The following is a 13,397-nucleotide window of genomic DNA, read 5'->3' on the forward strand; positions in this document are numbered from 1 at the left end:
TTCCTTTAGACAACATTGCCTGTTACCCATAAGAAAGACCTCTACATTTTAATCTTGGGCCTCACCTGCCTAGTGAATTCTTCACACACGGCTTCTGCTTCTTTTCCGTAACAGCTGGAATCAGAATGGGAAAATTTCCGGCACACTTGGACATTCACCACACCAGGAACAGGTTTCCCATAGGTGTACCTATAATCACAAAGTGTTAAGCAATATATTAGATGATAGGAGGCACAGTGTCACACCCAGACACATCTCCTTAAAGACCTCTATGGATCACTCTAATATTTCTTCCTAAAAGAAGACTAATCTTATAATGATTCTAGTGTTTACATTTCTATCACTTCCATGGTGAGATTCTTCCATCATCCATTAGAATCTGTTCTAGGTGGGAGGTCTCTGCAGGATTGCAGTAAAAACCAGTAAAAAATTATTTTGACAGGGCATATCCTTGTATCACACACTCCCGAGGGTTCAGTGAAGAAGCAGAAAGGCAACCAGGGGCTCAGGAGGAGCAATTTATGATTTGAAAATGAGAACGCTAGCTTTGCACCATCTGTTTAAGTGGTGTCTGATCTGACATCTCTGAGTATCTGGTGGTCCAGGATTGGCAGAGAGGCTCTAACTGGAGAAATGTAAAGACACAAAGAAAAAAAATGTACAGCAAACTGGGAGGAAAGAGCTGCATATTGGTTTAGCATTATCTTTTAAGAAACATAGAGAAGACCCTTCACTTTGACTGTTCAGGCCATGTAGCAGGTCTGAGGTTTGATCGGGTGGCACAAGCCTTCACTAGATATCTGGGTAAAGTATGAAAAGCCTTGCTCTGCTTTTGTTCAGCATCAGAAAGGAGGAGTAAAGGATGAGCAAGGAGAGATTTACTCTAGCATTGTGACTCACAGACCACAGACGGTCACTGGAAGCTCCATGTCCTTAATAGTGATCACCTTGGGCAGCTTCACCAGGACCTCGTACTTGGGCAGCACTAGGTGGGAGAGAGAAAGTCTGATATGAGAACGGAGGAGATCTGTGTACTACACAGCAACCCAAACACAGACAGGATCATCTTCATATAAACCATCTCCTATCAGTGGCCTGCAGTTCAGCTATGCTACCTCTTCCCTAGGTGTTCTCAGTCTTCACCACCATTTGGGCATGAAAGGGAATTCAGGAGCATGTGCTTAAGTGATCCCATTGGCACCACACAGCTGTGGTATGCAGCCCACATGCCTTTCCCATGCCCCTTCAGATCGACACATTGTCCCTGTGTATTGCGTTCCATGTTTCATAATACATAATTTCCAGCTAAGATTTGGAGTAGTGCATTCACCACTTGTGTCATGTGCCACACTGAAACAGCTGGAATCATTGATTCTCTCTGTCACTCTCTGTTCTGGAGATCCCAAGCTGCTATTGGTCTCACTAATACGTAGCATGTGAAACTGAGACAGCTGTAGGGAATCTCTCCACAGACTCTATAATTTCAAGGGGATGAGGCAGCAACAAGGCCTGATATAAAGGGTAGCAAGTAAAATGCATATTTTACTCCTGGGTATTAAGTTACATCCCTCTTCATACTTGTCACCATGCCTGACTTTGGACTGAGTAAGCCAGCTCCCATGGTCTCCAGTGACAATCTTCTCTGGGTCTGCACTCTGCATATTCAAGAAACGGCAGGATGGGTCATTTGGGATTCATGCACAGCTGGGGAGAGCCTGGGAGAGTGGAGCACAGCCCAAACAGCCTCCTCAGATGCACACAGCCTAGCCAGAGTACGTGTCTACAAACACCTGAGAAGTTTTATTACACCTAGAGTGTTCCTTGAGGCAGCATAATTCTCCTGACTTGGTCTCTACTACTAGACTCTTTGCATGTCCTTGTAACTTTTGTGCTCTTCAAACCGAAGTTTTCTTCCATATTTTCTAAGCCTTTGCAGAAACATGGAAGAAGAGGCAAAAAAAGAGATTGGGCCATTAGTTGGGGAGTGGAACTGATGCTGACGGTGAGAGAGGCAAAACAGAGTCACCAAAATATTGTGGTCTCTTACTCTGTATCTAGTCCTACTTGCAAAAAGCTGCTGGACTGAAAAGCAACTAAAGCAAAGTCCGCTGAAATTGGTGCCACAAGCCATGCATGGGAAGCCTGTCAGAGCCTGTCTTACCAAGAGAGCTATGAGCAAATAAAAGCTCAGGCAGGTTGTGGCAATGCCATAAGGTGAGAAATCACCTCTGATAATCAGCATCTTCTGGGTCAGCCCCTCTGAACCCTGTTACCGATGTATTCAGTCCCTCACTTCTGCCTCTGAGAGATCCCAAGTCAAGAGATCACAGTAAAAGGTATTTCTGTCAGCCCCCCTCTCCTTACCGTATTCCTCCACGCTGAAGGAGTGCTCCACATGGGATGAGACACTCTTCTGCACAACTATTTTGTAGGAGCCTTGGATGGGTTCTGAAGAGAGGGGGAAGGAGAGCTGCGTAAGGCCGGTCTCCAGTTCCACCCCTTGCCATTGGTACACACGGTTCCTCTGGGGATCCTGCCAGTGAAGATAACTCAGGGTCACAAGATGTACAGGAGGCTCCCAGGGAAACACCTAGCTGTAATTATTCAGCAATCTGTGAACACTTACCTGTCAGTTTTGCATAACTAGCATGCAAGAAAGCTTTTTAACCCTGGAGGTCCTGTGTTGTTTCCCCCTCTACCTGAATGAAGGATGAGGACAAGAAGGTGGGAAAGACAGACTGGCAAGGTAACAAGACAAAGAGATGGATAGCAGGAGTAAGTGGAGCACAGGGAGAAAGGATGGAAGTTTCAGTCTCTTTCACTTCCTATACAGCCTGCTAATTTGTTTTGTTGTTGTTGTTGTTTTCCCATGCATGTAATAGGGACTGTCTGAGTACCAGTGCATACTTTGCTGATCTATCCATGGGACTGAAAAATAATATACTTGTGTAAGAGTCCAAACCTTGTGATGAGCTGGAGGCATGGGGACATCATCAGAACAAAGTATATCCCACAAATGTGCATTCAGCTGAGAACTTCTTGTCTCTCCCCGCCCCTAATGCTGGAGCTGAAATCACTACTACAGCTGAATATTGTTCACTCTGAACTATCAGTAGGCTGTACTCTAAATTCATCATTTCAGCCCCAAATTTTTTGTATGAGTCACTGAACCATTGTGGTGGTACTGCATGGTTTGATGCACCCTTTCCAGGCTCCTCAGCAGGATGGTTAATGTTTACAGTCTTTTGTTTTCTGCCTGTTCTTTGCATTGTATCTTGGCTGCCACCAAAAGCCTATTTACTCTAGATAGGTATGTGACTCAAGGTATGTGACTGTGTGCATTTGCTTCACTGAGATTTAATCTCAGGGCTTAGGGAAAAGAGGATGTGAATGACATCCCCCAGTTGGATGTCACCAGTGAGGGGGCAGAAGAGGGGGCCTTCTTCCCAAGAAGCATCCTGGGAGGAAAGCACAGTCAGTGAGGCTCTGGCCAAATCTTCATTGTCAGGTTTCAACCCTGCTGAAAAGCTCACCACTTACTGTGAAGGGCACCCCTGGGCTTCCTTGGAAGAGGAATTAAAGAAAATGTTTACACCTGGCCTGGTGAACTTGTTGCCATTTCTGTGATTTATTTATAGGGAAGGCCTGAAAGTCAGGTAAGTTTGTTTTTCCTCATAAAGGGTTGGGGTTTTTTTAAATTACAGGACAACAGGTCAGAGATAACAGGTTTATACCAACTTCTGCCTTTGTAACTGACTGTGGTAAAGATCAATTAGTGACCTTAAGGGTGTGGACTGACCAACATTTATTCCCTTAGCCCTGCTAACCTTAGGCTACCACCTCTCTTCACTCCCACCAACCCTTCCTTTGGGCCAGTACAAATTTCATGCAAACATGTGGAAAACTGCATTGCCAGATCTGATATGGGGAAAAGAAAAATGGTGAGTTTACTGCCCTATGAGTTTCTTGCTCTACAAGGCTGCTTCACAGATATCTGTGAGAGCAAAACAAAGGGCAGTGCTGGGCCGAGATGGAGCAGTGAGGAAGGGAGAGATGATGGTGGGGATGGAAGACAAGGCCAAGATAAGCTGATTTAAACAGCATGGAGAAACACCACATCTCACAGGCTGGACTTGAAAACATAGGATGGCCTTCCTAGTATTTTTAAATGGAAGCCTTGCATGGTACTGACACAAAAAAAACCCCAACAAACCACCAAAACCCAAAAAAGTTATGAAGTTATTCAGTTTGTTAGGCAAAGGCATGTGGGTTTTCTGGGGCCATTGGATAAGATTTCTTTCTTCTAGCTCCTTTCATGAAATTCCTGTATTTGGTCAATTATCATAGCATTGAAAGGGAAGGAACCTGTTCCACAGCCCCATGAGAGTTCCCCAGCTGAAGGTATTTTGAGATGCTCTCCTCCACTTGCTGTCCCTCACCACCCACTCTCTTCTTAATCCAAATATTCACAGACTGCCAGTGAGCCACCACCTTGGCCCCTGTTGTGGAAGTTTGCTGAGGGGAAGAAAGAGTGACAGCACTCTGACAAGAGGGTGAAAAACAGGAGCATAGCTTGCTTCTGACCCAGCTTCTGTCTCCCCTGTTGTGACAACACCCCCAGCTCTAGACAGTGCAGAATGGAGACAGCAGCTCCAATGACAGGACTGACCACACAGGACCTATAATCATGCAAACCAACACTAATTTGTGCACACTAATTTCAGCACTGTTTGTGCTGCCATCATGGCTTCCGGGTTCATTGCTAGATCTTTCCCAGCAGTTTTCCACTAGGAGATGTTACAGACAATAATTACAGTCAGTACTCGAATTGTTTACAGAAACATGGTTCCTAATTACTTTTGCCTTTCACTGAAGTGCAACTGTTAAAAAAAGAGACAAAAAGGGCATGCTTGGGAAGGTAGGGGATGTCTACTTGCATAAATTTATTTATCCAGTTTGCTAGTTTGTTTAATGCAGTTCTGTGGTTTTGACCACACTTAGCAGACAGAAAATCTTAGTTCTGCTTGGGAAGAGGAATAAGCCACTCTGATATTACCTCCTAGGCAAGTATGATTCTGTTCACAGCATGGCTTGCATTAAGTTACTATTTTGTTCCTACAGCACGTTCCCCAATCAAGAAACCATTTTCAGAAACTTATTTTGATGCCCAACTACTCAGCCTTCCTTTACACAAAGGGAAAAGGTCATGTGCCCACGCTTTTCCCCTTGTACCTCAGCCTGAAAACTCCACTGCTGGAGACTGTTACCTCTGTGCCTGCACATTCTGCAGAAGTAAAAGACATGTAGCTATCCACTCACCTGAACATAGACAAATGGAAACTGTAGGGAAAGAACAAAGGAAAACAAACGTTAGAAATATTGGTCACGTATGGATGGAAGTAATTTCCAGATTTGGACTGAAGGGTGGAAGAACTACCTTCTAAAAAGGGTTCTTCCTTTTCTGTACTTTTTCTGTTTCCTTAGTTCTTGATGGGTAAGGGAATCTTTTCTGGAATATTTTAGAGCCCCAACTTTTTGCCCTACCCAGTATGAAAATGTGATGAATTAAGAGTCTGCAAAGAACTTGTCTGCATGAGGAACTGATGGCCAAACCAGCTAAAAGGTGGACTTGCACCCTGACCAGTTCCTTAAAACCGAGTCTTCATCAAGCTGTTCTCTCTGCCTCTGAGCATGTGGTTGCACCCACTGCCTAAAACATCTGCACAACTGTCACTTTCAATGGAAACTTGTCCCATCCATTTTTGCAGTAATGAGATATCTGTCTACATACATTTCTTTGAAAATCTGGTTTTAAACACCTATATCCCTTTGAAAAAGGAGTTATGTTTCACAGTCAATAAGAGGCAGGTGGAACGTGTCCCAGGGCAGGATGGGGAGTCGGTAAAGGATGGGGTAAGAAAGGGTTATATGCTTTAAAGGCTGTCTTTGGTGGTTCTGGAAGATGACAATAATAGTGTTAATTGGGAAATAAGCCTCCTGGTTAACAACAAAGAATTATGACTCTACCTTCTCATTCAGTGGGTAGAAGTCTTTGTCCAGGGAGACGATCCGAAACAGAACTGAAGGGAAAGAAGGAAATTCCACTGTTAAATTTTTAACCATTTCCAGGAAGCACCAGCGTTTCAGTAATTTGTAACTCAGATTCATTCCATGGATCAACAGGCTCTGAATTGAGATCCTATGATATGGAAGCAATTCAGGCACTTTCTGTTGCAGGTGGTGAGAAGCAGATAAATTCAGAAGGATAACTGTGTCTTGGCTGAATGGAATTGTCCCTTGGGAATGCCTGTCCTGCTTTGTTGACTTGAATGTAGACAAGGGAGGCTATGCTTTGAAGTCATTCTAGATTTGTGCCTGTAGTTGAGTAGAATGAACCTGAGCTGAAATGCTGTGCCTGGAGAATGGAGAATAAGAATGATGAAGGTACCACATGCTCTAGATCTCAGCTGACAGAAGATTTATTGAGCACTCCCCTCGTGAAGAATACTGAAACCTTTAATAAAAGTATTTAGCCTCCCGAAAATGAAACCCATAAGACTCTAGTGTCAGAGTCAACACCAACCCATTTCCCCATACCTGTCTGTCCAGGCTTGTAGATGGGTTTGTCTGTCTGGACGAAGACCAAGCTCTCAGAATTCTGCACCAGTACTGACTTGCGGCTCCTGAACTGCAGCGTCTCTCCCTTCACCATCACAGTGAGAAATGCTACTGCTGTGCTACTGGATTTTGGAAGCTAAGGAAAATGAACAGGAAAACTGCTTTACTGATTCACCCCATTGCACTAGGCTTTTGAAGGACAGAATGTTAGCTTGGTCCAAAAGTTCCCTAAGGGGACACCAAAAACTCAGTGCTGGAAGCAAGAGAAAAACATGTTTTTCTGATATGAACTTGGAGGGCTTGTCTTCTGTCTTTCAAGAAAATCTTATTTTCCTTCAGGAATTGTTGCAAAGATAGATCTTCTCCATTTCCTTGAATTTTCTCCATGCTGCTTCTTCCTCTCCTAATACTGGAAGCCTTTTCACTTCCTTTATTTATACATTTTCCTGTGACAAATGTTGAATCTGATCTTACTCCATCCTATGATCTATCAAAATGGAAATCAACTCAGATTCATTATTTAGGGGGTGGCACCAGTTTGCTTCCATTACTCACCAACCAGCCTTCTGCAGGAAACAATCATGAATAAGCTCCAGGAGGAGACGAATGACCTCATGGACCTCACAGTCTTTAACCATTCCCCAGCTTCTACATTTCTCATTCCACTTCACTATTTTTCCTCTGAGGCTCATGCAGACCAAACAACCATAGACCAACATAGGGTATGTTCTGTCAGTCAAAGTTTTAGGATGAAGGATCCCAAAAGAGTTCTCTAAGCCCTGCATACACACAAATATCATATGGGATATAGAATTTGATAATGGTGGGAAATTATTTCTCAATAAGGCTACCTCAGTCAATTTTCCACATCAATTTTTTTTCTTTTTTTTTTCTTTCTTTCTTTTTTTGGCTTTGTTTAGAAGTTTCTGATTGCAATCCATCTTATTTCTCATTTCTGGATAGTTTAGACTTACTAGAGCACATTGATAAACACAAGGAATCATCCCAGAAGGATGAGAAACTCACAGAGAAAGGGATGCAGGAGAACACGTCCTTCTCTGACACCACATCGTCTATCAGGCTCCTGTTTTCCCCTTGATACTCCAGTGTGGCACTGAGCGTTACGGACTCATTCAGGTGGGTCAGCTGAACACAGACTTTCTCAGGAGAATCGGTGTGTATCAGAAAGGGCAGCAGCACCATGTACTGCCTAGGAAGAGATGGAAGCAAGAATCAGGAGGATCAGAAACCTGATGTGACACCCGTTTTTAAGGGAACAGTATTAACTGAAAGGGAATTAACAACTCAGCATGTCTAATCCATTACTGCCCCTGTGAATTGCAGTGCATATACACATGAGCATTCATTTTAGTTTGAGTTTATACATATTAAACCGCCTAACTAATTAGCCTAAAAGCAGGAAAGTGCTTGCAGTGGAAGGAACAATTTCTATGCTAATAGAGAGTCCTTCACAAAGGATGTTTTGTTCGACTTCACAGCAGGGAGCAAGGACGGTGTGAAAGGTTCCAGGCTGTTAATTGATTTTTGTATATCCCACAATCTCCTATTGAGGCTCAAAGGCATTAGCTAAAAAAGGTTGAAAATTCAGCAGTTTGGGGGTTGAAAAAAGCCACCCACTTGTCTGGCTGCTCCTGTATTTGCCTGTCCAGGTTTCCAAATCCTTCTCATGCTGAGCAAAAATGTGAGCGCTTGCAGTTTGGGACCTTATTAAGATGAGCACACAAAAGATTTCCAAGAGTAGTGGATTATTGCAGCACAAGCATGCTTGCATCTTCAAAGAACTTTTGACAAAGGTCCCTCACAAAAGACCCTTAAACTGAGCTGCCATCCAATAAAAGGGATGATTTTACTAATTTTTTTGCTAATAAATCAAATTATTAATTCTGGATTAATTGGTCAGAGGATAGGACAGAAGGGGTAGGAACCAGTGAAAATCTCTGGAGCTTGTGTTGGGACCCCTCCTGTTCAGTATGCTTCTAAATGATCCGTGGAGTACAATGTTCTGATAAATGTCCAGGGTAAGAAAATCCCTAAAACTGACTTACATGTTACTTGGGCATATTGTGGGACTGGGTAGCAAAAGCTGCAAATAAACTGTTCATAAAGGAAAAATACTCAGCAGAGGACGAACAAAATTACCAGCAGTTGCCATGCGTGTGCTGCACCGCTAAGTGGGCTGTTGCCCCTCAAACATGAGTGCTTACTGGTCACACCCAGAAAATTCTCATTTTGTCCTGACAAGCAACAAATGAAACATAGAAAGTGTTCAGGAAGGGACAGAGGACAACTCATAATGCACCATTTTGCCACTGTACTATTGCAGTCTCACAACTCGTATATGGCGTACTGGTTTGCTCCCATCTAAAAAATGGGTTTAGCAGAAAAGATTTAGTGGAAAACGGCAGAGACAGTGTGAAATCTGGAATGATTTCCATAGGAAGAGAGACTACATAGAGTAGGACTCTTCAGCCTGGAAGAAGGCAAGACAGAAAGTTATAAAGTCATGATGTGGAACAAAAGAAAGCATGGTTTGTTCATCACCTGTGACAATGTGTGTACTAAACAACACCATGTGAAAACATTAAGCACCTGGCTTTGAAAAAGCAGAAGGAAGCAGAAACTTTGTCACTGAGGTACACAATTAAACTGAGGAACTTAATGCTACCAGATGCTGTAAAATCCAAATGTTCAGTTCTGGCATGGCCAGCTTTCTGGTGCTCTCTAGCAGTCCAAAAGGGGCACATACACCCAGGCTGCATCAGGTGATAGACAGCAGTTGACTGTCCTACCCCGGGGTGAGGAACAAGAGGAGCAAGCAGGGGACAGTGAGTTGTGTCCAGCCATGTGCAGGCCCTTAAAAGAAGTTCTCACTTCCCACCTGACAGTACTTCTCCAAGGCATATAGTATCTGCCCTATGGCACCAGCTGTATAAAATTTGGTATGAGGCTCATAAAGACAAGAAGATCAGCTACTCCTTATATAAAAGCTAGAAAAAATGTCTTGGGTAAGTTCATTGCCCAGAAATGGCTAGAAATACGTGTGTGCTCTCTGCCACAATAAGACCTTGAACCTCTGACAGAAGCCTCACAAGGCTAAAGCAGATGCTAAATCCATTTGCACAGTTCTTGCCTTGCTCCCTTACTCTGCCCCTCAGCACTTATGACTGGTCACAAACACAGACAGAATACACAGCTAATGTAGTCCTGATGTGGTCTGATGCTGGATTATTTTTGTGGAGCTGGTATTCCTTTCTCCCTGTGCACATTCAAGCTATCCAGATGCAGCAGCAGTAGGTTGTGGTGGCAATTCAGTCTGCAGGGCTTATTAACCATTGTGTGCATAGAAGGAAATCTGTGCTTAGGACTGTTCATACCACTTTTCCTCTGCTGAGGAAGGCTAATGTGCATCTTGCCAGATGCTGCCAGCCCTGGGGAGAGGGATAGCTGGGCCCATCCAGAGTATGTTATTACCTGTCCTCTGAGCTTTTGGAAGGTCCTAAAGCAGCTGTGGAGGCAGTGGGACCCATGAAGGCAGCACCTTCATGTGCCTTATCATCAGGCAAGGGGATAAACTGTGGTGAGGAGCCAGCCACCAGCTCTGGTCAGTTTGTGCTGCTGCTGCAGAAGCAGTGAAAGGAGGGAGCTCCAGCTACTCAGGGACTCACATCTTGTGACTATCTGGTTGCTCCAGTGCTCCCCTTCCTCCACAGCCTTCTCACCACAGCTTCACGTGGTGCCTGCTTCCCTTAATCACATTGCCCCTGCCCCCTGTCAGTGGCACTGGCACTCTGACTGCAACAGCCAGTCTGACGAAGGGACAGAGTGACCTAGTTCATGGGAAATTTGGCCACATTCCTCTTCCTGTTCACTGTTCTGCTGAAATTTTGGCTGATGACAGAACTTCCCCCCCCTACACCACCTTCCCTGCGTTCAAAACAAGGATGTGAAACAAACTGTTTATAGATGTCCCTGTGGCTGTTTTGGTATGTGGTAGTGAAAAGAGCTGGATGAATTAAAGTGCTATGAGAGCTTTAAATAACTTGGGTCACAGGGTCCATGTATAGACATGTCAGGACAAAAGCCATCAGGGCTACCAAAAGAGACCTCAGCAGCCTCCCTGCAAGCAGCAAACTCTTCTGGCCACAGAGGCAGTGATCCTGTCAGAAGCCAGCATCAAGGAAGGATAGGAGACCCTAGAGAAAGCAGCTGAGGCACAAATGATTAATTTGTCTACATAGAGAAGGTGCTACTCTAGCTTACAATGGACTAACTTCTACACATTAACTCTTGTGTTCTTGCTAGAACAAACACCGAACCAAATAGTGAACTTCACCAGCTCCATCAGTCCAAATCCATACTTTCCATTCATATGCCATCATGACCTTGTGTTTCTGACTATATGCAGTATGTTCTCAAGCATGTACACTGCATTGTAAAGCAGTTTGTGTACCGGACCAGGAGAACAATACCTCCTGTTGAATTCATAGATTCACAGAATGGTTTGGGTTGGAAATGACCTCAAAACCCACCTAGTTTCAACCCCTCTGCCCTGGGCAGGGACACCCTACACTAGACCAGACTGCCCAAAGCCCCATCCAACCTGGCCTTGAACACTGCCAGGGAAGGGGCAGCCACAGCTTCTCTGGGCAACTCGCCACCCTAGTAGCAAAGAATTTCTTCCTAATGTCTAATCTAAATCTACCATGTTTTGGTTTAAAATAATTACCCCTTGTCCTATAACTACGTGCCCTTGCAAACAGTCCCCCTCCAATTCTTCCAGAACAGACCTAGAGGAAAAACCAAAACCCAAACAAACAAACAAAAGAACAAATCTTGCTGGCAGTGTGTTAGAGACCCATAACAGTTGGTATGAAGGAACCTCTGGATAACTTGAGTCCAACTTCTCTCTTGGAACAGGATGGTTGGCTAAGGACTCCATTGTTGGAGATTTAGCCCTCTCTCTGTGACCCATTCCAGTGATGTACTAACATGGTGAATAAGTTTTTTCTAATATTCAGTCTGAAATATAAAGGTGTCTCCTGTGCAGCTGGCCAGAAATAGCAGAACCAAAGCTGAGATAGCAGCAACTGCTGCTGCTCAAGAAGCTCTGTCTGTGTTTGTGCCCAGGAAGCAAGCTTTGGTTAGAAGCTGAGTTTTGTCTTCAGTTCAAGAGTGTCTTCCCTTCTGTGTTGTGTGCAACATCTGATCCACCCTGCAGCACTTAAACCAGAACCACTACCCTCACACGGACCTAGCGATTCATTGCTCATACTTCGCTGCATCCTTACTGGGCTCGTATCTTCATTCTGTGTATCTCAACTATGCCACTGTCTCCCTCACCTTTCTCAGCCCTTCATCTTTCTCCCCTCCCAAAATGGTGCTCAGGTCAGGGACAAAGAGCAACGTGTTGCTTGCACAAGGAGAGGACTGAGTGGTGCAGATTCATTCCCTTTACCCCAGATCCTAGGCAGGCATGCGATCAGCTTGCTGTGGGGAAACCAGAGAGCTCAGCCTGACCCCAAAGCAGACTTGGCTGGCTGATCTACCCTAGAAGAACCTGAATAGGGAAGATGAACGAGGGGTTGGTGGCACAGTGAGTCGAAAGTCTTTCTGTCACTACTTCACCTCCGACCACACCGTAGCACCTTCTGCTACAGATGCTAACAGTACTGTGGTGCTTATGGACATGAAATCTCTGTGGTAGGCTTTATGGGACCCATGCTGGTGAGAACTGCAGTTCTGCCAGCACAGCAAGAAGCCCAGAATGTGACAGCAGCCCAGGTCTGAAGGGGGAAGCCTGCTCCAATCCAGACTTAGAGCCTTGAGAGCAACCCTGTCTGGGAGGGAAGGCTGGGGTGGGGATGCCAGCCTCCAGCCTGCCCATGCTATTGTGGGCTGCCTCTCTCCTCTGGACCCTCAGCTGCTGGTCTGCAGGGCCCTGGGGTGGCTGCCCCAGGGAAGGGTGCCAAGCGCTGGGCTCCATGCCAGAGGAAGAGAATCTAGGTCACAGATCCTCTTTGGGAACAAGTACATTTGATGCTGCCAAGGGAAACAAACTGGTTTGAAAGAGAGAGGAGAAAGGGGAGCAAAAGGCTTGAAAACAACAGGGGAGTGGGGAGAAATAGCTCTGTGATTGAAACAGGGATACTACAGGAAAGGTAAGTACCACAAAAGTACCATGCCCACAAAACCCCAGGCACCTGAATGTTTCTAGACAGGAACATACTTAAGCAGAGATGTTGTGAGCATCCAGGGCTGGACTGGCAGGCAGATGCAGGGCAGGACTGTGGGCACTGTCAGGGCTGGGACAATGAGGGGGTTGCAGGGTGGGAGCAGGGAGCACTGGCAGAGCAGTGCAGAAATCTCAGGGCTTGGCTTATAGTGGGATGCAGGGCAAGAGTGGATGAATCTGGCAGAGCTTTTTGACAGAAAAGAAGAAAACCGAAGGAAAAAATCCAACAGCAAGACCTCCCCGCCCACCCTGCATGTGTAGCTTACGGTTCTGTGGTGGGTGAGGTGTCTCCAGGAAGGAAGAAGAGGAAGAGGAGGAAGATATTTAGCTTTCCAGGCAGCATGGTCTTCCCCATGGTGCAGAGCAGGTTGTGGTGAGTCCAGCAGACACCCTGTCTGGTCCGGTGCTGCTGTTTTTCTGCACCTTGTAATTCCCCTCCACTCTCTGCTGGGTCAGCCTCTTTATAACTGCTCTCTGCAAACAGCCCAAGGGCTGGAGGAGATAAGGGCTGGGGGCCAGGACCCAT

At 45.2% G+C, this 13,397-nt stretch overlaps 1 protein-coding gene across 1 annotated transcript in view; it reads right to left on the reverse strand.

Annotated features, from left to right (window-relative positions):
* LOC311190648 (alpha-2-macroglobulin-like) overlaps positions 1-13,397 on the reverse strand; it is a gene marked incomplete at its 5' end in the record, with an annotated part of 38,697 nt that extends 25,300 nt beyond the window's left edge. The window contains 8 exons of the mRNA XM_084262635.1: positions 66-189; positions 901-985; positions 2,365-2,533; positions 5,320-5,340; positions 6,028-6,080; positions 6,598-6,754; positions 7,645-7,828; positions 13,138-13,397. Of these exons, the coding sequence (XP_084118761.1) occupies positions 66-189; positions 901-985; positions 2,365-2,533; positions 5,320-5,340; positions 6,028-6,080; positions 6,598-6,754; positions 7,645-7,828; positions 13,138-13,397 (1,053 nt within the window). The remainder of the gene's footprint in view (positions 1-65; positions 190-900; positions 986-2,364; positions 2,534-5,319; positions 5,341-6,027; positions 6,081-6,597; positions 6,755-7,644; positions 7,829-13,137) is intronic.

The sequence above is a fragment of the Gallinula chloropus genome (genome assembly GCF_964237585.1).
Source record: "Gallinula chloropus genome assembly, chromosome: 1".
NCBI classification, from domain to species: Eukaryota; Metazoa; Chordata; class Aves; order Gruiformes; family Rallidae; genus Gallinula; species Gallinula chloropus.